The sequence below is a fragment of the Bos grunniens genome, chromosome 4 (assembly GCF_055505025.1).
Source record: "Bos grunniens cultivar Pamir isolate PY7600 chromosome 4, Bosgru_T2T1.0, whole genome shotgun sequence".
Taxonomy (NCBI): Eukaryota; Metazoa; Chordata; class Mammalia; order Artiodactyla; family Bovidae; genus Bos; species Bos grunniens.
In genome coordinates, this window is record NC_141168.1 from 54,800,394 (window position 1) to 54,824,594 (window position 24,201).

The 24,201-nt window shown below is 51.4% G+C and overlaps 1 protein-coding gene across 15 annotated transcripts in view; it reads left to right on the forward strand.

The window, feature by feature from the left end:
* GHRHR (growth hormone releasing hormone receptor) overlaps positions 1–18,277 on the forward strand; it is a 29,428-nt gene extending 11,151 nt beyond the window's left edge. Inside the window, exons 1-14 of one of the 15 annotated variants that reach the window (XM_086398455.1) lie at positions 1,418–1,581; positions 5,469–5,571; positions 5,700–5,807; positions 6,567–6,664; positions 7,815–7,912; positions 8,425–8,563; positions 9,968–10,121; positions 10,422–10,482; positions 11,052–11,121; positions 11,987–12,078; positions 12,537–12,666; positions 13,380–13,421; positions 15,439–15,543; positions 16,270–18,277. In XM_086398455.1, coding sequence (XP_086254581.1) covers positions 1,525–1,581; positions 5,469–5,571; positions 5,700–5,807; positions 6,567–6,664; positions 7,815–7,912; positions 8,425–8,563; positions 9,968–10,121; positions 10,422–10,482; positions 11,052–11,121; positions 11,987–12,078; positions 12,537–12,666; positions 13,380–13,421; positions 15,439–15,543; positions 16,270–16,338 — 1,326 coding nt within the window. In that variant the 5' untranslated portion in view covers positions 1,418–1,524 and the 3' untranslated portion in view covers positions 16,339–18,277. Of the gene's footprint in view, positions 1–1,417; positions 1,582–5,468; positions 5,572–5,699; positions 5,808–6,566; positions 6,665–7,814; positions 7,913–8,424; positions 8,564–9,967; positions 10,122–10,421; positions 10,483–11,029; positions 11,392–11,986; positions 12,079–12,536; positions 12,667–13,379; positions 13,422–14,047; positions 14,133–15,438; positions 15,970–16,269 lie in introns of those variants that run through there. The other 14 variants (XM_086398456.1, XM_086398464.1, XM_086398458.1 and 11 more) reach the window with 14 other exon arrangements.
* The last annotated feature ends 5,924 nt before the right edge of the window (positions 18,278–24,201 follow it).

Consider the following 24,201-nt stretch of genomic DNA (forward strand, 5'->3'; position numbering starts at 1 on the left):
AGTAACACCAATTGATGTTAATTATCAACAGTGATTGATTGCAGATTTTATCCTTGGACTGTTGCCTCTCTGTAGCTAGGGGACAGAGGCTCTGGCTTTCCTTTTAAGCTACACCTGCTCGGTGCTCTGTCTCTGGCACTGCATCCTTACTCAGCCTGTCAACATGGGGGCTCTGCTTTACCCTGCAAATGTGCAAGCTGGGCGCGATTGAGCCCTGCCCCAGGTCACGGCCAAGCACATGAAGACGCTCGCACAAGGGCAGGAGTGTCTGGGGCTGGGGGTGCCTCGTGCCTTCCTTTCAAAATATTTTTCTTTGTTGGTGATGAACACAAGTGGAAAAACACAGCCCTGCTGATGTAAAATGACTCCTCAGTCCAGATGTGGCAGGGACGAGAAGCTTCATCATTCATGATTGGCGTCAGGCTGGAAACGTGTGTGTCACAGAGTCCGGCCTGACAAGCTCTGGGATTGCAGACCTGCAAACAGATGATGGGACCTGCCAGGTACTGGCACCTTCGGGACCCTTGAAGATCTAATGCGATTTCTAGACGCCCCAGTGCTGTGCAGGGTTTAGGGCAATTTAGAACACTGTTTCTAGCCTGGCCGACTGAGATCCTTCATTTTAAAGTCTGAAACTATAATAAAACTGACAGGGTAATGAATATTCAAATTAATCTGAGCTGCTGTGTAGGTTCTCTTGTTTCTGCCCCTGATAACACTGGTTTTGCCCCACTCAGGATGGCTTAGCTATGTGAATCTTCTTGCACGCTTCCTGTTTTTCCCTGTTTCCATATGGACTTCCGAAGAGACTTTGACAAGCCCCCATGTAAAGTCCAGAGCCTGGATCCCTTCAGACTTCACCTCGCCATCCAGACTGGTATCCTTGCTGGGAACAAAGACAAGGTTTTGCTGAAACTATTATCTTCACGACCAGCCGATGGGGATGCATGGGAATTTATGATTGTGCTTCCTTTTCTAAGATTCCTATTGTCCAGACTCTACTGACACCCTATCCACTTCTGCTGGGTCCCCAGGGCTCCGAACTCATCCTTCAGCCCGGTGGATGAGGCTGAGATCACAACCAAACTGGGCTTCCTGAGTGTGGACTCAGGCCTTCTTCTTTGCTGAGTCTCCTTCATTTGGGGGGCCTCAGAGGGCTGGGCTCAGAGAAGAAAATTATATAAAGAATAGTGACCTACTGGGGCAAGAGGTGTCCTGCAGCTGCCATTTGTCTGTGACCTTGGTAATGTTAGGACAGACATGGGCAGACTTACAGACGAAGTCAAGCCCTTCCCGCCAGGAATGCAGAGTTCTACCCTGAGGCTGTGGCGGAGCTGGGCACGGTGTTCTGAAATCCTGGTGAATATTCAGTGGGTTCTGTCCCCTTCACTGGCTCCTGTCTATGCAAACAGCCACCTGGGAAGGAGAAGCAGAGGGTGTGCTGGCAGCGGTGACAACAGGGGACAGTGGAAGGAACGCAGGGTCACCGAGGCTGACCCAGGCAGCTGTCGCCGAGCTCCCACCATGGACAGCAGGGTGTGGGGTGCCTGCGTCCTCTGCTTGCTGGGCCCCTTGCCGATCGTGAGTAGCCAGCTCAGACCCTCCTGCCCCTCCCACTGAGCTTGAGATCTGGGAGCCACTGGGCCATACTGGGGTCCATACCCTTCCCTGGTGCAGGAGTCTCTTGACCAAGCAGTCTGGTGGCCTGGCTTGGAGAACTCCTGACACCTGCGGTCCCCACCTCTCCTCCCCCTCCCTTCCCAGGCAGCCTGCTCATCCCTGGGGAGTTCTGACAGCAAAATGTCCTTCCTGGAGTTGAACTGAGTTCGCATGCCCATTGCATCCCTGAGGGCCTGTCTGCATCCTCGGGGCCACAATACTCTAAACAGTACCTAAAACAGTACCTCTGCCTCCCTTTCACACCCTGAGTCTTCTCCACACCTCCTCCTCCGACAAGCTTGCAGAGCCCTCCCAGTCCCCACGATCCCCGGAGCCACTTGATTGAGTTGCTTCCTTTGAAGAGGGTGTGGCCAGGGATTGAGTGTGTCTGGGTAGTAAGTGAGAAGTTGCTCCCCCCTCCAGCTTCTGGGACCCTCTCCTTCGAAGGGCACACCCTGGGCCCTGAGCAGCTTTCCACAATCAGGTACAGCCCCAAGGCCCAGAAGGCTGGGGAGCGGGCTGCCAGGAGGGGTGTACTTTCCCACAGTTAGTACAAGTGACAGTGACTTGGGGACCAGGATGGGAGACACAGTCCCAGATTGGAAGCTGCAGCTCCCAGGGTCTCCTGCGAGCTCACGGGACTGAGGTTGCCCTCTTCCTCCACTGGCTTGTGTGTGAGTGTGTGTGTGTTTGACAGTGTGTGCATGTGTGTGAGTGTGTGTGTGTGTGTGAGTGTGTATGTGTGGCCGGGGCTGCACCTGCTCTTTGCACACGGCTTTTGGGCTTTGATACCGGTGCTGTGGATTTGCCATGTGACCTAGGTAAGTCCCTTCCTGAGCCTCACTTGTCTCTTTTGTAAAAGAAGAAAATAACATCTGCCCCGCTGAGCTATTGTGCCTGGAGAAGGATCTGACTTGTTGGAGGCTGGGCCTGCAGTGCATCATGGGTGACTTCTACTGCCCACCCTGCACTGCACAGAGTGGGGCCTCCTCCTTCTCATCTGTGTGCACCCCACAGGAAATGCATTATTCTAGAAGGGGGACTGAGATCCTGTGGGGGTCACTCAGTCACTGGTGCCAGGGTCAGGGTTAGCACTAAACCCCAGTCTCCTGGTGTGGGCTCTGTCCTGCACAGAACCCAGGTCAGCTATAGCCATGGTCAGCCAGGCCAGGGCATACAGGACAACAGTCTCCCCTCAGGAGGAGTGGGGTCCTGGACACAGGCTAGATGATCCCTGATCCCAAGGTGAGTAGTTGGGGATCCAACCAGAATATTGGGATAAGTCTTGGAATGATCCACGTCTTCTCACCCCTGGCAGTTTCCACCCGTGACCACACACCTGAGTCATGAGTTGAGCTTCCCTGAATTTTTCTTCCCTTGGGAAGTGTGGTGGCTGTCTGTTTCTCCTTTTGGTGGGAGGCTTCCCACCAGGGGTCCTAGTTCCTTTGGCCTCGGTGGTCCAATAGTCAGGCCCTGAGAAGGCGTCTCAGGAAAGGATGGGATTGTAGATGTGGAGGGGAGGAGGGCAGATGGAGCCCATGGTCCCATATCAGGCCCCGCCCTGTCCATCTACCCCACTGCTGTTGTGGATGTATGGGGGAGGTAAGACTGGGGTTCTCCTCTGAAGTGGCACTAGGCTCACTGAGTCCTGGGAAGAAGCCAAGAAGTGCTCCCAGATTGGAGATCCAGAGCCAGGGCTGCAGGTGGAATCTGCATGGTGAGGTCCCAGGGCCCAGGCAGGAGGTGGCAGAGCTGAGCCCAAGCTGGCTTTGGGGGACTGGGGTCAGCCGGTCAGGACAGGGGTGTCCTCCCCTGCAGGGGCGGGTCTGATGGGGGTGACCCTCCTTACTGGTCAGCGTCTCCAGGTCCTCTCCTAGCCCTCTGGCCTTTGGGTCCCTTCCATGTGGTCACCTACTGTCGACCACCCCCATTCTAGTGTTTGACGTCTCTGACCCCAGCCACTGTCTCATACCCACTATGCTTTTGCCGTGCCTGGGTTTCTGTCAAAGGACACTGGGAGTTAATGAACCACCTGCTGACATGGACTCTGTGCCAGACACTGGGGGCTTGTGTGTGCACATGTGGATGTGAGGATGGCCATGGGCAGGGCTCTCCCCTCACACAACTCAGGTACATCTGCCCACTCTCTTGTCTGGGCATGTTCTAAAAATATGCTCCTTTCTCTTCAAACGTTCAGCTCAAATGCCACCTCCTCAGTCCTTGCGAGAAGGGCCACCCTCCAGTAGTGCTTGTCTGGCCCCTGCTCAGTTTGTATTAGATATATCAGGACCAGGTGTTAACTCTCTTCCTCACCACACTGCTGCTGCTAAGTCGCTTCAGTCGTGTCCAACTCCGTGCGACCCCACAGACGGCAGCCCACCAGGCTCCACCGTCCCTGGGATTCTCCAGGCAAGAACACTGGAGTGGGTTGCCATTTCCTTCTCCAATGCATGAAAGTGAAACATGAAAGTGAAGTCACTCAGTTGTGTCCGACTCTTCACGACCCCATGGACTGCAGCCCACCAGGCTCCTCCATCCATGGGATTTTCTAGGCAAGAATACTGGGGTGGGGTGCCATTGCCTTCTCCACACTCTTCCCTGGTAAATCCTTGGGGACAGAAATCTACACTGATTGAATTTGATGTATATGTTGGATTCAAACTTGGGATGTGGATCCATGTTCACAGTGTAAGGAGCGTGTCTTGTAAAGCTGAGTTCCTTCTCATGTGTCTGTTTGGGGCTGTGCCCTGTTGGATGGTCAGCTTTTCTCCAGTCTGGGGGAGTGGGAGGGAGAGGTGTTAAGAATTCCTGCCTTTGACTCCAGCTCCCTGGAGAACTTGTTAAAATGTGAAGTCCTAGATCCAGCCATAGATCTCTGCGTATTCTTGGCTCATTGCAGTTGATCTCTGGCTGAGTTAGAGGCACACTTTCAGAACTACTGCTAGAGGGTTTCCAGAAAAGCAGCTTGTTTCCTAGCTGATCACAGAGATCATTCCCTGTGAATGATCTGATTGTTGGGCTGCACGTCAAGGCAGGTATCCCTCCATCTATCGTCCATTACCCATCCATCTCTATGTGCATCCTATCCCCCTATCCATCCACCCATCCACCATGCATCCATGTGTCCAGTCATCCATCTATCTATGTGTGCTAAGTCGCTTCAGTCAGACTCTTTGCAACCCCTTGGGCTGTAGCCCACCAGGCTCCTCTGTCAATGGGATTCTCCAGGCAAGGATATCAAAGTGGATTGCCATGCCCTTCTCCAGGGGATCTTCCTGATCCAGTGATCTAACCCATATCTCTAACATCTCCTGCATTGGCAGGAGGGTTCTTTATCACTAGCGCCACCTGAGAAGTCCATCTATCTATATTCTGTATGTATATTCACTCATTCTACCAGCGGGCCACACAGTTACCCATTCATTCATTCATCCATGAAGACATTCATTTGCTCCTTCACCTCACTCATGGCAAGAAAAAAAAGCCACTACACGGCTGCATTGTTGAGTTGACCATCCCCATGCCATCTTCTGAAGACTTTTACTTAATGTGTCTCAGAACTGACTTCCATGAATTGAAAAGGGGAAGCCTTTGTCCAAATCTCCATTTATTCTCCCTCCCTCCCTGCTTGCCTGCCTTTCATCCAAATAGACATTGCGTTTCTTTGATGAACCTGGTCCCTGTACCTAACTAAGAGCCCAGCTGTGGAAACGAATCAGGCTTTACCTCTGTCCTCAGATCACTTGACCAGCCAACCTAGAAGAAGCACACACTGGCTTGGCTCATGTCATTCATACTCTGCTGCACAGGTCCTGGGCCACGTGCACCCAGAATGTGATGTCATCACTCAGCTGCGAGAGGATGAGCAAGCATGTCTACAAGCTGCGGAAGGGATGCCTAACTCCACCTTGGGTACGGGGCTGGGGAGGGAGGAGGTGGCTCGTCGTGGGTTTCTCCATCTCCTTCAGTTGCACCGCTCAGGATGGTGGACAAGCCTGTCCCCTGGGCTGAGTCCTTCCTGCTCCCACTTCGCTGTCTAGGCTGCCCTAGGATCTGGGATGGGCTGCTGTGCTGGCCGACGGCGGGCTCCGGCGAGTGGGTGAGCCTCCCCTGCCCGGCTTTCTTCTCTCACTTCAGCTCGGAGCCAGGTGAGGGGTGCTGGCGGTGGAGATGGGGGGAGGAGCCGAGGTGAGGTGGTTTCCTCGGGCGGTGGTAGAATGCGGTGGCCATGTCCTGGCTTTGGAGTCAGGCAGACCTGGGTTGAGCACTGCCTTACTCCTTCTTGTCTTTAGTTATGAACTTGGATGAGTCAGTTACCCTCCCTGAGCCTCAGCTTCCTGACCTCCTGTGACCTGGGGAGAACAAGAGCCCTAGCTGCACAGAGGGTGCGGTTGGGCCTGGGAATGCTGTGCCTGGGGTCAGGCACTGAGCACTTGTTCTCTGGGTGTGAGCGGGAGGTGTGAGCAGGAGGACTGGCCATGGGGGTGGAGAGGCAGAATCAATCTCCCCATAAGGTGCTAACGGTTGCTTTGTCGGGGAGAGTGGAAGGGCAGCCATGCTCTGCCTCACCTCCCTGGCCTGGGTGTCTGCGGTGGATGGTTCCTCCGGTGGCAGAGAGGGCCTCCTTTCTTTAGGATGCTGGGGACCCAGTTCTCTACTCTGCTCCAAGGAAACTGTTCTCTCAATTAACAGAAGGTGAGTCTGAGGCCAGAAAGGAAGGTCCCAGAAAGTGTCCCAAGCAGGCAGGACACCAGGCCTCAGGAGAAAAGGCTCCCCTCTCTCTGCTGCAGAGATGAGCTGTCTGTGCAGACTCGACCAGGGTCACTCCCGGCTCCCCCACCTTCCTGGGGAGAGGGGGAAGTCGTCCTGATCACATCTCAGCTTCCCCGGCTCCGCTTGCCTCCTAGGGGCTGTGAAGAGGGACTGCACCATTGCAGGCTGGTCGGAGCCCTTCCCGCCTTATCCCGAGGCCTGCCCTGTGCCCCTGGAGCTGCTGACTGAGGAGGTGAGAGGCTCGTCAAGGATGTTTGTGTGGCCGGTAGACTGCACGATGGTAGGGGCTGCCACCTCCACTGAAGTTGGCGGGTCGGAATGTGAATGACAGCACACTTCTGGAAGATGGCTGGAAGAGAGGGAGTGAGAATTAGTAGAGAGCAACTTGCTCCAGAGTGACAGGTGGGCTACGCTGCTAGGAGGAAGAGGGAGGCAGAAGGCAGGGTGGGCAGTGTTACCTGGCCAGTGTCTCCTCGACACCCTCTCTGTGCCCCAGCTCCAGGACTGGGAGCTGGGGGTGGTTGCGGGAAACAAAGGCTCTGAGTTGTTCTGGGCAAGGACCACTGCAAAAGCTCCCTGCCCTCTCTGATCCTCAGTCTGTGGAGTGGTGTGCATGGCTGTGGGACAGCGAGGGAAACCCAATGATGGAAGTGACTCCTACCCCAGCAGCACACTCCATGCTTCCAAACTGAGCAGTGCCTTGGCAGATTGCTTCCATTCCCATAACCCCATAGCTCTCTCCCTCCAGCCCTGAAGGCAGAGCATGAGTCTGACATTCTTTCAGATAAAAAGACTGAGTCAGGGAGGGGCAGTCAGGGGTGATTGCCTGCATCCCTCAGGGGAGCTGGGTCCCTGATCAATCCCCTCCCCGAAAGGCTACACCTTCTGTCTCCATCTCCGGGATCCAGGCTGAGTTGATTGATTCAAATACTTGTTTGTGGAAAGAGCTTAGCCTTGAAGCTGTTCCTGCTCTCCCCTTTATTTGCGGATGTCGTGTTCCCAAGCTAATGAGCAAGCTGAATGTCAATAAACAAGCCTGATTTCCTCCTGAGCTTTGTCACTCCCCAGGGACGCACAGTTTCTGTGGCAGCTTCTTTCCCCCATCTCCCAGCAGCAGCTAGAGTTAAGCATCTTGATCCTCATCCTTCCCCCCCACCCCCGCTTCCCTCCCCCATCCTGTTCCCTCCCTAGCTTACAGGCTGTAAACAAACTCCAAAGGGAAAACTCCAAAGGGAGCTTGCCTTGGTCCCCACAGACACCCCAGCCTCACACCACACCGACAGTTTGGGGGTAGAATTCAAAGCATCACCTGCTTGATGGTCAAGCCTCCCTTTCCTCAGAGGCCCCGTTGCTGAGATTCCTTCTGCCTCCACCCTCCCCAGAAATCCTACTTCTCCGTGGTAAGGATCATCTACACCATGGGCCACAGCGTCTCAGCCGCGGCCCTCCTAGTGGCCATCATCATCCTGGTTGCTCTCAGGTTTGCCATCCCCATTCCCTGCTCCAGAACCTTCCCTGCCTCCCCGTCATCCACAGCACCAAACCTGATCTTCCGCCTGGTTGTCAAAGACGTTCCCAGGGCTACTGTGGTCATTTCATCTCCTCTGTGAAGCCCTTCTTGACTATTTCAAGCCTTTGGTTGCTGCCCTCCTAAAGCCTTCTCCAGCCTGGCCTGAGCTGTTGTTTCCTGGGAATGAGCCTTGTCTCTTTGATTATCCAGGGGCAGAGGGTGGGGGTCCCCTGTCATTTCTGCCTCTGTCCTCCATGTAATGAGCTCCCTGAAGGCAGGGAACTGATGTTTTCCCTCCCCTCACCTGCACTGAGCCCGGTTGTCTTACAAGTTAAAGCTGAAGCCTTACATTCAGTGCAATGGATCCAATCTGATAACAGCCAATCCAAGCCCATGTGATTCACCTCCCTCCTTGCTCAGTCTCCCCAAGCCCGCTCTCCCTCCTTGCCTCCTGTTTTCCTCACCCCTCCCACTCCCTCCAGGAGGCTTCACTGCCCCAGGAACTACATCCACACCCAGCTGTTCATCACCTTTATCCTCAAGGCGGCAGCTGTGTTCCTGAAGGACGCCACCCTCTTTCACCGGGAGAACACGGACCACTGCAGCTTCTCCACTGTAACAGTCATGGGTGGGGGTGCTGGTGTGGGCGAGGAGGTTGGATTAGAGATGTCAGCCTGTCCAGTCCAGTGGGCTGACCCCAGGGCTCTGGCTTTGCCAAGGACAGAGCTGGAAAGCCCCCCTCCCCCTTCCCGCCCCTCCTTGGGGTCAAGTCCTAAATCCTCCTGTGCCCAGCCCCATCATTCCCTGACTCCACTCTCTGCTCCATGTTCTGTATTCTGGTTTCATTCCCATCCCGTAGCCCAGCCCAGAGCACACTTCATTCCACTCATGCTTCCATCTCACACTTCCTCTGGGCTCTGTCTCTGCTGGGTGTGGGTGTAACAGGCACTGGACAAAGCCAGGTCTCTTCTTCAAGAAGCACCCAGGATGCCTAAGGGGACAGATTGTACCAGATTACAGGACCATCAGGTAGAGGGGGCTGAAAGCTGGGAGAGAACAGGAGAGGGCTTCAGGGAGGAGGTGGCTTTGGAGCTCTGGGGAAGGGGGAACGGGCAGCAATGATAGGGAGAGAGCAGGGAGGACCAGGGTGAAGCAGCTCTCACAGACAGGAGAAGCTGGGGCCGCTCCAGAAAACAGGGAAGTCATCATGGGGGTGGGGAGGTGGACGAATGAGAGGAGGCCAAAAATAAAAGAAGTTGGGCTGAGTGTGGGCAGCTCTTACTAGGTTTTCTGACACTGTACCGGAAATGAATAGATACATGAATGAACAAGCCAACAGATGACCTTCATTCCTTAATGAAAGAAACAATAATAGTATACATACTTAGTGCTTAGGTACCAGGCATTATGCTAAATGCTTTACATGTATTGTCTCATTTTCTTTCCTATGTATATTTTCATTTTAGTTCCGTTTGTAGATGAGGGATATTTGGGAGTACACCCAGCTGCTGAGTGCTGGGAATGGGGCCACGCACTCAGAGCACTCGCCTCTGAGCTCAGAGTCAAGCCACCCAACCGATGAGCAGAGTCACTCAGTGACTGAGTGAATGCATGGGTGCATGCATGTGTCTTCGCAGGATGGAGCTCTGCAAGAGTAATGGTGTTCCATAGCCTCAGCTCTAGGGAGAGACTTGAGCTCAGGAGGGACGGCGAGATAGTGTCAGTAAAAATAGTAGCAATTTGTATACAGGGTTTCCATTTAATCCTTATGATGAGACCATGAGTTAGGGGTTGGAAGTTTTTCATTTTATATGTGAAAAGTTAAAGTGTGGGTGGGTTACCCAGATGAAAAACTTGAAGCCAGGCTCTCTGGATCCCAAATCTGTGTTCTTCACAACCATATTATATATACTACCACATCCCCTCGGTGGTAGCCCAAAGTGGAAGAGACCTGGGGGTAGGGGAGCTTTGATGGGGCTCCAGTGGGTGTCCTGGCTCTGAGGCGCCCAGGCCCCTGGCCCACAGGTCCTGTGTAAGGTTTCTGTGGCCACTTCCCATTTCGCTACCATGACCAACTTCAGCTGGCTGCTGGCAGAAGCTGTGTACCTGACCTGCCTCTTAGTCTCCACATTGCCCAGCACAAGGAGGGTCTTCTGGTGGCTGGTTCTCGCTGCCTGGGGTGAGCACGGAGGGCTGGTTTGGGCACCATGGTGGGGGGCGGGTGGAGTGGGTGGAGGATTGGGGATGACCAGGGAGCTCACACAAAGATCCTTTCAGCTCACTCATGATGACCCCAAGGCCCAGAAAGGGGAAGGATGGCTGTAGTCGTACAGCGAGTGTTGAGATCAGGACCAGGTCCCCTGCCCCTGGGCTCTCACAGGGTCCTGCCTTCACAGTGCCCTGTGTGATGCTGGTAGTGGTGGTGGGAGGTGGGCACAGGATGCAGACCCTTACTCATGGCTTTTCTGTACCCCCACAGGGCTTCCTCTGCTCTTTACCGGCATGTGGGTGGGTTGCAAGTTGGCCTTCGAAGACGTTGCGTGAGTTTGGGCTATCCCTTCATCACACCTGTACTGGGTCCTGATGAGGCTGTCCTCCAAGCTGGGATGAGAAAGGGGAGGTCCCTGGTCCTGACTTCAGGAACTCCCAGGGTTGGGTGGGGGTGGGAAGGGGTAGGAGGCACAGTCCATGTATAACACAGAAGAGGCTTGAGCCTGGGCAGGAAGGGGGCACAGGGTCTCGGGTTTCGGGATCTCAGGGGATAGGGGCTGTAAGAAGGGACCTTCCAGAATAGGGGAAGTGTTGGGGCCACAGAAAATAGCAAACATGACTGATTTTTGAGAAACTCATCCACCTTGGTGAAGGGAAAGGGTGAGCCCCTCTTGAATTAGGGTGTCCCTTTGGAAAGGGCCTAAATGTCTCGAGAAGATAAGGCTTGTTTGGGGTAAGGTGAGGCTATAAGGATCGAATTCTAGAGGGAGGAGCCTAGAGCTGTAGGTAGAGGGAAGAAAGGAGAGAGGAGCAGGGGTACCCCAGAAAAGGGCTTCTCGGCAACTGCGCTCTGTTCCCCCTCCACCCCGCCATCAGTCCAGGCCTGCCCTCTCTTCAGGTGCTGGGACCTGGACGACAGCTCCCCCTACTGGTGGATCATCAAAGGACCCATCGTCCTCTCTGTTGGGGTCAGTGCCTGAGGCCAGTGTCCTCTGCATTATTCAGCCGATCTCCCTGGGCCCACCGAGCAGCCATACACAGCAGGAAACATGACTCCAGGCTGGGAGTCAGGATACCCTGGGTTCGAGCCTGACTCCCCCACAGGTGCTCTGTGAGGCCCTCTCTGGACCTCAATGGTGAAAGTCACTCAGTCGTGTCCGACTCTTTGTGACCCCATGGACTATACAGTCTATTGAATTCTCCAGGCCAGAATACTGGAGTAGGTAGCCTTTCCCTTCTCCAGGGGATCTTCCCAACCCAGGGATCAAATCCAGGTCTCCCGCATTGCAGGTGGATTCTTTACCAGCTGAGCCACAAGGGAAGCCCATGTATAGCCCATTGGAAAAATCAGAGCTCTGGCTTCTTCTAACTCAGAATTTTGATGAGTCTGGTGGCCTGGTTGCAGATCACCTACCACTGCAGTGAGGCCTGGCTCGGGGCATAGAAGGAGCAGCACCTGAAACCCCTACCTTGCCCACACTCAAGGCAAGGCAGCCAGGACTGGTTTGCATGGCCTAGGTGAATGCACACATCTTTGTTGATTTTGTAATTGTGCAAAGTGAAGGCCACACGCTTTTTAGAAGAGCCTGAGAGGTGCTGGAAGCAGGATGAAAGGTATGACCTCCCACTTTTGGCCTGGGACTGGAGGAGGGGGACCCTGAGCCCAGGATCCCCTGAGCACCATGTTGGACCTCCCAGTCTCCAGGTGGCAAGGTCTCGAGCAATGACCTGCTCATCCTGGCCCTCAAAAACCTGAGGTTTCTAGTCCCCAAAGAGGTCCTACCCCAGGCCATTTGGGTCACTCCTGCCACTTGCCTGCACCTCCATTTCCAGGTGAACTTTGGGCTTTTTCTCAATATTATCCGTATCCTGCTGAGGAAACTGGAGCCAACTCAGGGCAGCCTCCATACCCAGCATCAGTACTGGTAACGTGTGTGTGTTTGTGAGTGTGCATGTGGGGGTGTGTATATGTGTTTCAGGAAATTCTGGGGACATAACTGGTGCAGGCGTCAGATGGTTCTTTTTTATTCATGATTAGGCGTCCATCATCTTGGTCCTGTGCTTCTCCCCAGGTTCCCAGAGAGAGAATAGTTCTGGTCCCTGCCCTCCAGTGAAACACAATATAGGAAGGATGGGGGTCCCAAACAGCCAGTTAGCAACCCACATTGTGGGTGATGAGTGTGGAGATCAATTTCTATGGGAGCCTGCGGAAAGAGATCCTTTCTAAATGAATCATGGGGTTAGAGTACAATCTGGGAGGACTTTCTGGAAGAGGTGTCCTTGAATTAGACTTTGAAAGATACATACACTTGACTGGGATAAGTTGAGACCAGAGCATTTGAGAGAGGGAACAGCAGAATCCAGGCCTTGTCTTCTTCTGCAGGCGTCTCTCTAAGTCAACGCTTCTCCTCATTCCTCTGTTTGGAATCCACTATGTCATTTTCAATTTCCTGCCTGACAGTGCTGGCCTGGACATCCGCCTCCCCCTAGAACTGGGACTGGGCTCTTTCCAGGTGAGGGTCCCCACAGTACTCTCTCCTTCCCTCTGAGTCTTTGCATAGGAGCGGGGGGTGCTGCTGTCCACAGGGGTGGTTGATTTCATGGCAGGTGAGGGTGACTAGACCAGTTATTCTTCCTTCCAGATACTCATTCATCTATTCAACTGTCCATCTGTTTGTTATTTTATATCCATCTATATCTTTATTCATTCAACTATCCCTGTATCTATCTACCCATCCATCCATATATCCATCCGTCCACTCTATTCAACATTTTGTTGTTGTTTAGTTGCTCAGTCATGTCCGACTCTTTGCGACCCCATGGACTGCAGCATGCCAGGCCTCCCTGTCCATCACCAACTCCTGGAGCTTGCTCAAACTCATGACCATTAAGTTGGTGATGCCATCTAACCATCTCACAAATTCAGCATTTACTGAGCACCTATTATGTGCCAGGCTCTGTGCTCAATACTGGGGGATGCAGAAATAAATAAAATCAGAGAAACGGGCCATCAGGCCAGTGATAAAACTTTGGAATGCTTGCTACGGCAATTACATATGACAATATGCCTGGCACATAGTAATGTGATGAATATGTCTACTTTGCATTTTTCCAAAGACCTGGCCCAGGTCACAGCCTGTTGGGGGTGGGGGAAAAGGTAGTAGGAAGACTACAGACATCCAAGGCCAGGCCAGGGTGATGGGGTCCTTTCTCTTTGACCTCACAGGGCTTCATTGTTGCTATCCTGTACTGCTTCCTCAACCAAGAGGTATGTGACTCAGACTATCCTTATTCTTTAAGCCTTTCCTCCCACCACTCCTAAGCCTGCCTCTCTCCTGTCCAGCCCCTGTAAATCCCACCTCAGGCCATAACTTGAGTCCTGCAATCCTTTGTGGAAATCTGTCCTGAGTTTCTGAATCAAGCTTAACCTCAATACTTCCTGTGAACATCTTTTATCCATCCTTCCTCTGGTCTTGGCCAAGCTTACTATCCATTCATCATGAGGTAGAAAAGGCCTCTCAGGGATTAGAAGAGGGATGTAGGGGCTGGGCCGGGGGCTAAAAGGGGTCCTTCCATTCTGTATTCCTAAAATTGAACATTAGAGAGAGTTACGGGAAGGAGTAAGTCAGATCCTAGAGAGACAGAGAGAAGACACAGAGGAAACAATAAAGTCTAAGGTAGACACACAAAGTCTAGGAAAATAGATTCGGGTGAAAGACAGGGAAGATGATGGAGAGCAGAGGCAGGGGTGCTGAGAGAGAGCACCTGGAAGAGATACACAAAAAGAACAAACCAAAAAGGTGAACACACACGTGAACAGACAGAATGTCCCTGTCCTGCCCAGTCATGTCTGACTCTTTCCCTTGGGATTCCTTTGTCCATGGGATTTTCTAGGCAAGAATACTGGAATGTGTTGCCATTCCCTTCTCCAGAGGATCTTCCTGACATAGGGATCAAACCCAAGTATCCTGAATTGCAGGTAGATTTTTTTTTTTGGCTGTTTTTTGCCACTTTATTATTATTTTTTTGATTGAAGGATAATTGCTTTACAGAATTTTGTTTTTTTCTGTCAGACATCAGCAAGAATCAGCCATAGGTACACCCATCAGGCCTCCCTCCTGAAAGTCCCTCCCATCTCCCTCCCCATCCCACCTTCTAGGTTGTCACAGAGCCCCTGTTTGAGTTCCCTGAGTCATACAGCAAATTCCCATTGGCTACCTATTTTACATACGGTATTGTAAGTTTCCATGTTACTCTCTCCATGCAGGCAGATTCTTTACTGTCTGAGCCACCAGTAAAGTCCCTATAGACAGAATAGATGGTGCCAGTGCACTTGTAGAATCATGGAGAGATGGCAGAGAGGAGTAAATTATAACATCCAACCCAGAAGACACTTCGTATTTTCCCCTTAGGACAGACTTGCTATCGGGCAGTAGTGTGAGAATTTAACTCTGTCCCAGCATTGGAGAAGGAAATGGCAACCCACTCCAGTGTTCTTGCCTGGAGAATCCCAGGGACGGGGGAGCCTGGTGGGCTGCCGTCTCTGGGGTCGCACAGAGTCAGACACGACTGAAGTGACTTACCAGCTTATCAGCTGTTCTGCTAGAGAAGGCACTGGCACCCCACTCCAATACTCTTGCCTGGAAAATCCCATGGATGGAGGAGCCTGGTGGGCTGCAGTCCATGGGGTCGCTAAGAGTCAGACACAACTGAAGTGACTTAGCAGCAGCAGCAGCAGCAGCAGCTGTTCTGCTGGAGACCTGGGTACACAGACCTGCCAGGCTCCAGCTGTGGAGCATTGCTACCCCTTACCTGACACTTCTGTCTCTTCTTGGCTCCCTCTCTTCTAACATTCTTTGCCCCCAGTAGCCTCTCTGAGTCTCCTGCAGACTTATTTGGGATCTGGGAGCAAACACAGGACTTCCATACCTGCCTGTAATGGCTCATGGGCCCTGGGCTACTTGGAGAGGACAGAGTACTTATTTTTTGGCCAGAAACTCAAGAAAACACCCATAATTGTCTTTAAGTGGTCCAAGACAAAAGCAGTACTAAAAGACAGAGAAGGAGCCAAACGGAATGGTCAGAAATACTTGCAGGAAGGAGGAAGTAGTATCCTCTAGAGGTAGTACTTAGCTGTGGCTGTGGCCAACCGTAGCTTCTCCTGCTGCAGGAAACCCCTGTCTCAGTTTCTCCTGCATGGCCTCCCCGGCACCCTCAACCCCACTGGGGCTGAATAAAGAAGTGACAATGGGACCTTCCTAACGCCCTCCCTCTTGTTCTTGGAGGTGAGGACTGAGATCTCGCGGAGATGGCACGGCCACGATCCTGAACTTCTGCCAGCCCGGGTGACTCATATCAAGTGGACGACGCCTTCACACTCGAGGGTGAAGGTGCTGACATCTGCGTGTTAGTCTGGTCACAGCCTGTGACTGGAGCCCACACCTGAACTTGGGCAGCTACATGGGTCTACCACCCTCCACAGCGTCCCATGGGAACTCTCATGCTTCCTCCCAGCACTTCTTTCCTGTCTCATTCCTGACTCTCTTTCCCAGGTCCTTTTGTGTCCGCTGCTGTTCTTCTCATGTCCCTCCTCCTAGAATCTGGGCCATAGCCCAAGGCCAGAGGAGCCAAAAAACTTGTAAATGAATAGGTACACGTTAGAGTGACCCCATCCACCTCTGCGGGGGAGGGATCTGTAAGCTTTGTTTGGACCATGATGCTGGCATGCGTTTATCACATCTCAGTTCTTGTCACATCCCTGTCACAGGTCTGTGCAGGGATCCTCTTGTTTAATTCATTAAAAAATATATATTCTCTTTTGTCTCTACTTCCATTCCCCTCTTCTACAGGCAAACATTCCAATGTGTTGAATGCGGATACTTGTTTCTGTGTTCTTGCAAAACACGTAGTGTTGTGTGTATCTGTACTTTTAATTTACATAAATGCTGTTGATTATATGCCTCATCCTGCTTCTAATGTTTTTCCTCTCAGCACAGTACTTTCAAGAGAGCCACCCGTGTTGCCGTGTGCCCATCTGGTGGCTTGTTTTGACTGCCTTATGGTACCACCTGGTGTCACCAGCCATATGTGACCATCCCGTCTCCCCCTGCCTCTAGGTGACTGTTCCCGTGCCCTCTTGTCCCCAGGCCGGGGAGCCTTTCATCGGGACACATTCCGGGGAGTGAAAGCTGTGCCAATTCAGCCGATATGCCTTTTCTTAACACGACAGAGTGGTTCCAGATTGCACTCCAGAACTGCCAGCGAGATCTCCACTCCCACCAGCAGCTCCACCAACACTTGGCATTACCCAGCTTTTCAATGTTTGCAAGTCAAATGGGTGTACGGTGACGTCTCCTTGTTGTTTAAATCCACATTCCTCTGATAACTAATGAGCGAGCATCTCTTCTCTGCTTGTGCCTGTTAGCCTTTTAGGTTGTCCTTCTGGAAAATGCTCGAATCTCTCTCTCTACTTTTCTCTAGGGTGGAGGTTCCTCGGTTCTAGGTTTTTCTCTTATGTCTTCTCCATTGCTTGCCCTCCTGTGTCCCCAGCCTGCTTCTTCCTCCCAAGTCCTCTGCCCAAGTGCTGCCCCTGAAGTAATGCAACATGCTTTTTTTCCCTTTAGTTTCAAATCAGAAAAGTAGTTCATCCTCATTGCAGGGCATTTGGGAGATATAGAAGGGATTTTAAAAGAAAATAAAAATCAGCCAGTGGGCACTTCCCTGGCAGTCCAGTGGTTAACACTTTGCCTTCCAATGCAGGGGTGCAGGTTGGATTCTTGGTTGGGGAGCAAAGATCCCACATGCCTCACAGCCAAAAACCAAAACATGAAACAGAAGCAGTATTATAACAAATTCAGTAAGGACCTTAAAAAATGGTCCATATCCAAAATAAAAGTCATTAAATTAAAATATCAGTCATAATCTCATTACCCAAAGACAATCACTACTGATATTTTTGTATGTTTCCTAAAATATTTTTCTCCTCTGCTTTCTTGAAATATCACAAGATCATGATATATTCATAAATTTCTGTCATGTCTTATATTTAAAATGAACATAAATGATATATAAAAATGGACAACAAGCACATGAAAAGATGCTCAATGTCATCAGTCATTGGGAAAATGCAAATCAAAATCATAATGAGAGCATTTTACACCCAGTAGAGTGGCTAAAATGAAAAAAAAACAACAAAAAACAAGTATTCACAAGGATGTGGAGATATTGGAACTCTCATGCTTTGTTGGTGGAAATGTAAAATGGTACAATCGCTTTGGCAAAAAGTCTGGCAGTTCCTGGAAAAGTCCAACATTTAGTTACCATGTGACTTGGCATATAGGCAAAAGAATGAAAAACTCATGCCTGTACAAAACTTATACATGAATATTCATAGCAGCCCGGCTCATAACTACCAAAAGATGGAAACCCAACTGTCCATCAATTATTAAATAGATAAATAAAAGGTGATATATCCATACAACCAATAACAAAAAGGAATGAAATATGGATACATGATTCAACATGGATGACCCCTAAAAATATTGTGCTAAGTGAAATGACTTAGATATGAGATTTATTATATGATTATTTATTATATGATTTCATTTATATGAAATACTCAGAATAAGCAAATCTATAGAGACAGAAAACAAATTAGAGGTTTTCAGGATTGGGAGGATAAACTGATTACTAATGGGTACTGAGTTTCTTTTAAGGGGAATTAAATGTTCTAAAATTAGATAGTGGTAATGGTTGCATACTCTGTGAATATACTAAAGACCACTGAATTATATACTTTAAAAGGGTAAACTTTTTGACATGTGAGCTGTATCTCAATAAAATTGTTATTCAAAAAGTAAACAAATAGTTGCTGCAGAACTCTTGCAGACCTATATTCTGCTTCATAGTTTGTAAAGCCTATTTAATAGTCTTTTTAAAGCAGCAATATTTCCAGTTTTATTTCATGTATCTAATATTCTTTATTTAACCAATTAATGTTTTGCAAATATTCTACTGGTGAACTTTGCTTCTAATTTCTTAATAGTTGTGATGACAAACTTCTTTGCATGTAATTCTTCATGTACAACTCAAAAAAAAATAAAAACATTAGAGTAAACCCATAAACATAGAATTTTTTAGCCAATACAACGCAGGTGATAAGTATTTTAAATCTCATTGGCAAACTGCCTCCCAGAAAAGTTGACTCAGTGTATTCTTGCACAAGCGGTGTGAATGTGATGGTCTCTCTGCTTCATTATTTCCATTAAAAGTATCTTCATCAGCTTAATAGTCAAACAGTGGTTTCCTGGAGTTTTAACTGGTGTTAGGTAGAGGTTAGTTAGCAGTTAGAAACAGTGGTTGAAGCAGAAGTTCACTTTGTGAATGATCTATTCCTTCCTTAGAGGCTTCATCTATGGCCCAAAGCTTACTTCTTGCTTCCTTCTAGTTTTTACTGGAGTTTCAAATTCCCACCACTTTTTTAGCCTCTTCCATTACAAGAATCCCCGGACTGGGACTGTATCAAGGGTTCCTATCTATGTCCTTTGATTGGCAAACCCCTCCTTTGTTGGGGCCTTAGCATCCCCATCAGTATGGGGAAAGAAGTCGGTCAGTAAGTGACTTCTGCTGCTGCTGCTGCTAAGTCGCTTCAGTCGTGTCCGACTCTGTGCAACCCCATAGATGGCAGCCCACCAGGCTCCGCCGTCCCTGGGATTCTCCAGGCAAGAACACTGGAGTGGGTTGCCATTTCCTTCTCCAATGCATGAAAGTGAAAAGTGAAAGGGAAGTCGCTCAGTCGTGTATAACTCCCAGCGACCCCATGGACTGCAGCCTAGCAGGCTCCTCCGCCCATGGGATTTTCCAGGCAAGAGTACTGGAGTTGGGTGCCATGACCTTCTCTAAGTGACTTCTGAGTTCTCTACAAAAGAGAAATTGAATTGCAGGAAACAAGATAAGTTGAGGCGAGCAATGCTTAACTTGGCCACCAGATGGCAGAACAATTGCAGTGAAGAACCCTGGATGGGCTGACAGAACTTCCAGGATGAGGCCCCAACACTGGTGATGATGGATGCAGAACTCCCAGGGCCTGGGCGTAGTAAGCCCGGAGGGCTGATGGAGAAAGGGGCTCCTGGTCTGGCCAGCATAGGGGAGCAAGAGGCTCCTGGAGGAGGGGGGCAATGCAATACCCCTAAGCCCTTCTGACCTCAGTCTTGAGGAGTAAGAAGCTGATGAGAAGAAAAAGAGCTCAAGAGACAGGAGTGCTCACTGGAGTCTCCCTACAGGATTCACAGCAGATTGGGGTAGGGGTTCCCTGGACACCTGGTTCTGTGCAGGTAGAGTAGGATTTCCCATCATCCACTGCAGCATTTTCCTTCCAGCCATATTCTCCGCAGGTCCTAAAAGGCATTTTCTAAAGGAAAGGAAGAAACTCTACTTCCCTCCTGTTGTGTCCAGCCTGTGCTCCTCTCCATTGTGGGGAGGAGGAGTGATGGTAAAAATGAGGGGCTTGTTCCCTGTCCCGGGGAGCCCTCGGGAGTATTGAAGCTATCCCCAAAGATAAAACTTGATATAAGGATGGGTGTGCTGGGCTAAAATTTTCTTGGCTGTGGGAACTCAGAGAACGGGGTGTTGGTGAGGGCAGGAGCAGTCAAGGAAGACTTCCTGGAGGAGGGGACTCGGGTTGGTTGTATAGACTCTAGAATTCCACAAGACCAAGCACCACCATCTGCTGGGCAGGAAGCAAGAATGTGGCTGATCTCAAGTTGGGTAGCAATGTTTGGAGGAAGGGTCTGCAGGACAGGATGGTGGGCATCAGACGGAGACTTCGTTCTCCCCAGGAATATTCATGGGCATTCCTGTTAGAGTGCTGGGTTCTGCAGGGCCACCCATTTGCTCAGTACATGCTTAGGTGGCAGACAGCTTGTAGAGCCTAGAAACACAGCTGCAAACAGCTCCAGAACAACCCTATTCAAGGGGCTTAGGGTCTGGCTAGGGAGGATATGGGTCAGAAGATAGAACTTCTTGGCTTGGGTTAAGTAGAAACATGATGTAGTCAGTGATGTTAGGGAGCTCACTGGTCTCCGGGAGAAGAGTCAGAGGCAGTGCACATGCCCCACCAGGGGACCACTGTGGCGAATTCCTCATTCCACCGCTTTTGGCTACAGACACAGCTGCTCATACCAGTAACACTGGGGATAAAATGCCAGATACCCAACACGGCTGTCCTGAAAAGCCAAACTCCTCCACTGGCCTGCTTACCAAAAGCTCGATTGCACCTGGCTTCCTCTTGATGTTCTCTTCCAAACCCAAGCCACACAGAGCTACTTCTGACGGCACGGCCTTGGCCTGCTAGTGGCAGGGGATGCTGGGGAGCCCCTGCTGACTTCTACCCAGAGAGAGTCTGCACACTGTCACAAGTTCAGACATAAGACTGACATTCAGAATGAGCTGGCCATGGACATGACAGAGTCCAACACTGGGAGGCGGTCATGCAGCTCAAACAATTGCATGATAATGGTGTACACAGGAAAAACAGAGCCCCAAAAGAAGCATCTAGAGGACCAAATCTAGCCTGGGGGAGTTCTTTAAAAAAAAGGCTTTCTGCTCTGTAACAACCTAGAGGGGTGGGATGGGGAGGGGGGTAGGAGGGAGTTCAAGAGAGAGGGGACATACGGATTCCTATGGCTGTTGTCCATAGGACACATGTATACTTATGTTGATGTTTGGCAGAAACCAACACAATAATGTAAAGCAATTATCCTTCAAGTAAAAATAAATACATTTTTTAAATATTTAAATAAAAAAGGCTTTCTGGAGAAAGTGCCATGTAAGCTGAGATTAGACCACAAGTATAAATTGGCTGGATAAGAAAGTGGGTGAAAATCCCAGATAGTGGAAATAGCATGTGCAAAGGCCCTGAGGTGGAAAGGAGCTTGTCATTTGGCAGGAACTGAAAGTAGCTACTGTGGTTATTGGAGTGAGAAAAGCCTGAGATAAGGAAGTTTGGGCAGCACCCAGCTCTTGCAGGGTCAGGGAAATCACACTGAGGAAATTTTATCTCAAGAGCTATTGGAAATGTGTGATGTAATGAAACTTCTAATTTTGCAATAATCTCTCTGACTGGTTTGGATAGGAAGACTGAATTTCCAGTGGAGACCTCAGCTGGAAGCAGGGAGGCTGAAAAGGGAGACTTGGCTCAGGGGATGGTGGTAGGAAAGACTAGGCCAGAGTAAAGATGTCTAACTGGGTGATGAGTTAATATGTGAGGTGAAGGGAAGGGAGATTTCCAGGAAGGTTCTTCTTAAACAGGTTGCAGTGGAGAAGAGCACATTTTAAGGGGAAGATCGTGTCTTAGGAGCGTGAGCGCGACCAGTGTTGGGTGCATGGGAGACAGTTGGGCACCAGGGGGCAGGCTGGAGCTGAGAAGACAGGCCTGGCTCTGGAGTGGAGTTCCAGAGCGGTGGGAATATCGGAGGTGGTGTATTTGACTCCCGAAGGGTGAAAGTGAGTAGTGGAGACAGAGCCGCTGAACATCCCAGTGGGGAGCAGTAAACTCCAGAGCAGGCTGGAGGGAACAGCCCTAGACAGGGAGGGAATCCAGATGGACTGGGATTGGGGACGCTTTGAGCACTGCCTCGCAGCCCTGAGACCTGAGACTGGGCTTGCAAACTCATCAGTGGACTTGGGAGCACAGCTCAGGGCAGGAATGTCTGGGGCAGAGGATAGACTTGGAAAGCAGACGGGAGGGTGTTGAAAAGTGAGTGAGCCGTGAAGACACAGAGGCAGGATATGTAGACCAAGCTGGCTTGGGGTGGAGTAGGGGAGCTGAAAGGGTTTTGGGAAGGGAATGTGGGGTTCATGGGAGGGTGGTTTGTTATAAGAAGACAATCTGGATAAATGCTAATGAGCTGGATATGGGAATCACTGAAGGATAAGGGGAGGGCACGTTGTGGAGTGAGCTCACTGAAAATGTAGCCTCAGAACCCAGATGAGGGTACCTTGTCTAGGGAAGGGGGTCCCTGCCCCTGGGGATGTGGTGTGTGAGTGCAAGTTGCTTCTGTCAGGTCTGACTCTGTGTGACCCTATGGACTGTAGCCCACTAGGCTCCTCTGTCCATGGGATTCTCTAGGCAAGGATACTGCAGTGGGTTGCCATTTCCTTCTCCAGGCAATCTTCCCGATCTAGGGATGTAACCCGGGTCTCCTGCATCTACCTGCATGGGCAGGCGGGTTCTTTACCACTAGTGCCACCTGGGGAGCCCTGGGGATGTGGTGGATGCAGGCGATGGGAGGGGCAGGGTGGACGGCTGTGGAATGCTGGCCGTTCACTCTGAAGGCACGGTGATCTGCAGGGGAAGGGAGGGGAGCTGGGCATCTGGAGGAGAAGGCAGAACGTGGGAAGTAGCAGTGGCAGAAGGTGGGGGAACAAGCTGGCAAGAAATGTGGCGAGCTGGGCAGGTGAATTTGGAGTGACGGCACTTCCCCTGAGGAGAGTATCTGGCCCAGGGAAGGCCCAGGGGAGCCTATTGAGGGTGTAGTTTTGCCCAAAAGATCGAGGCACTAGTGGCTTCTAGGCCATGTTTGCAAATGAGGGTTTGTGTTGACGACCCTGCGATCTGAGCCAGAGGGGACAGTGAATGGAAGGTCCAGGGTAGGGAAGTGTCAGCTGTGTGGGTGGGGGCGTTGAGGAGAGAACTGGAAGGACAGGTGACAAGGTCAGAGGGGACCAGAGCTTCTGCCTGCCTTGCCCTTTGTACCCAGGGCAAGGGCTCCTCGCTGGGCGGGGGAAGAGCTGCTGGGAGTCGAGGAGGAGGGCAGGGTGGGGCAGGATGGGAGGGGCTGCTTGGCCAGGAGGCCTGGGTATTGCAGTCGCCCAGAAGAAGGCTGGGATGGAGTAGAAGGAAGACTTGGAGCCAGGGTCTCCAGGGAGGAGGGAAGGCTGGTGGTGGTGGAAAGGGGCTCAGTCAGGGAGGGGTGACACAGTGAGGAGGACAGAGCACGCCGGAGGGAGACACAGGACAAAGCCCCAGACGGAGCGGACTGGGCAGGGCGGGCAGCGGGCGGGAGGAGGGCCAGGCGCTTGCCCCTCTCCAGAGCCCGCGTGTCCTGGTCCTGCCCAACTGTCCTGTGACGCCCTCACCAGCCTCTGGGGCTGCCAGCAGCTGGGCCCTGCAACCATGAGGAGCAGGACTGCTTTGGGAGGTAGAGCAGGGCCTTGGAGGACAGCGAGAAGCCAAAAGCTGTCAATGTCCGGGGCTTTTGTGGGAAGGGGCTGGTCTGTAGTGTCCCCCTCATCTGTCTGAATCTCCTGGTGTGGATATTTCTCTTCTGGGGCTCCCCCCACCCTGTCTCTGTGTGCACGTCTCTCTCCTTCTGTGCCTGTCCTTTTGTTTTTCTCTGACTCTTTCTTCTACTTTATGGGGCTCCAGCTTCCAGCTGTGGGAAGTGAAGGACCAACCCATTAGGCAGCTGGCTTGTCTCTGTGATACTGGACATCTGGGGCTAGGGTTGGCTGGAGGTGGCTGGAGCTTTGCACTTGCATCCAGATGGCCAGCTACCTGCTCTGTCAGAATCCTGGTTCCCTTTGCACACCCCCCTCAGTATGTCTCTCTCTCTTTCCTCACTGTCTTCTCTCTAGATTATTCTACCCCAGGTGTCCCTGACACAGACAGGATGCTGTGTGTGTATGTGTGTGTGTGTGTGTGTGTGTAGGGAGTCTGGGGAATGACAGGTGGGACAGCACAACCCAAGTTCACGGAGCCTGTCTGCCGGCTTTCCAGGGAGCAGGTCAGGCTGGCAGGCAGGATGAGGTTGATGGGCAGTCCGTTTCCCAGCCTCAGAGATGTTGCATAAGCAGCCGCAGCCCCGCGCACATTCCCATGGTTACGGGGCTGGGAAAGGCTGGCGGTGGTGGCATCGCCATGGCACCAGCATGGCCCAGGGCTCAGCTGGCATGGTGCTGGCACAGAGCAACTCTGAGTTCTCACTGGACAGATCTCTGCCAGGCAGGGCTCCTCCCGGGCATCGAGTGGCTTGTGGAGTCAGGCAGGA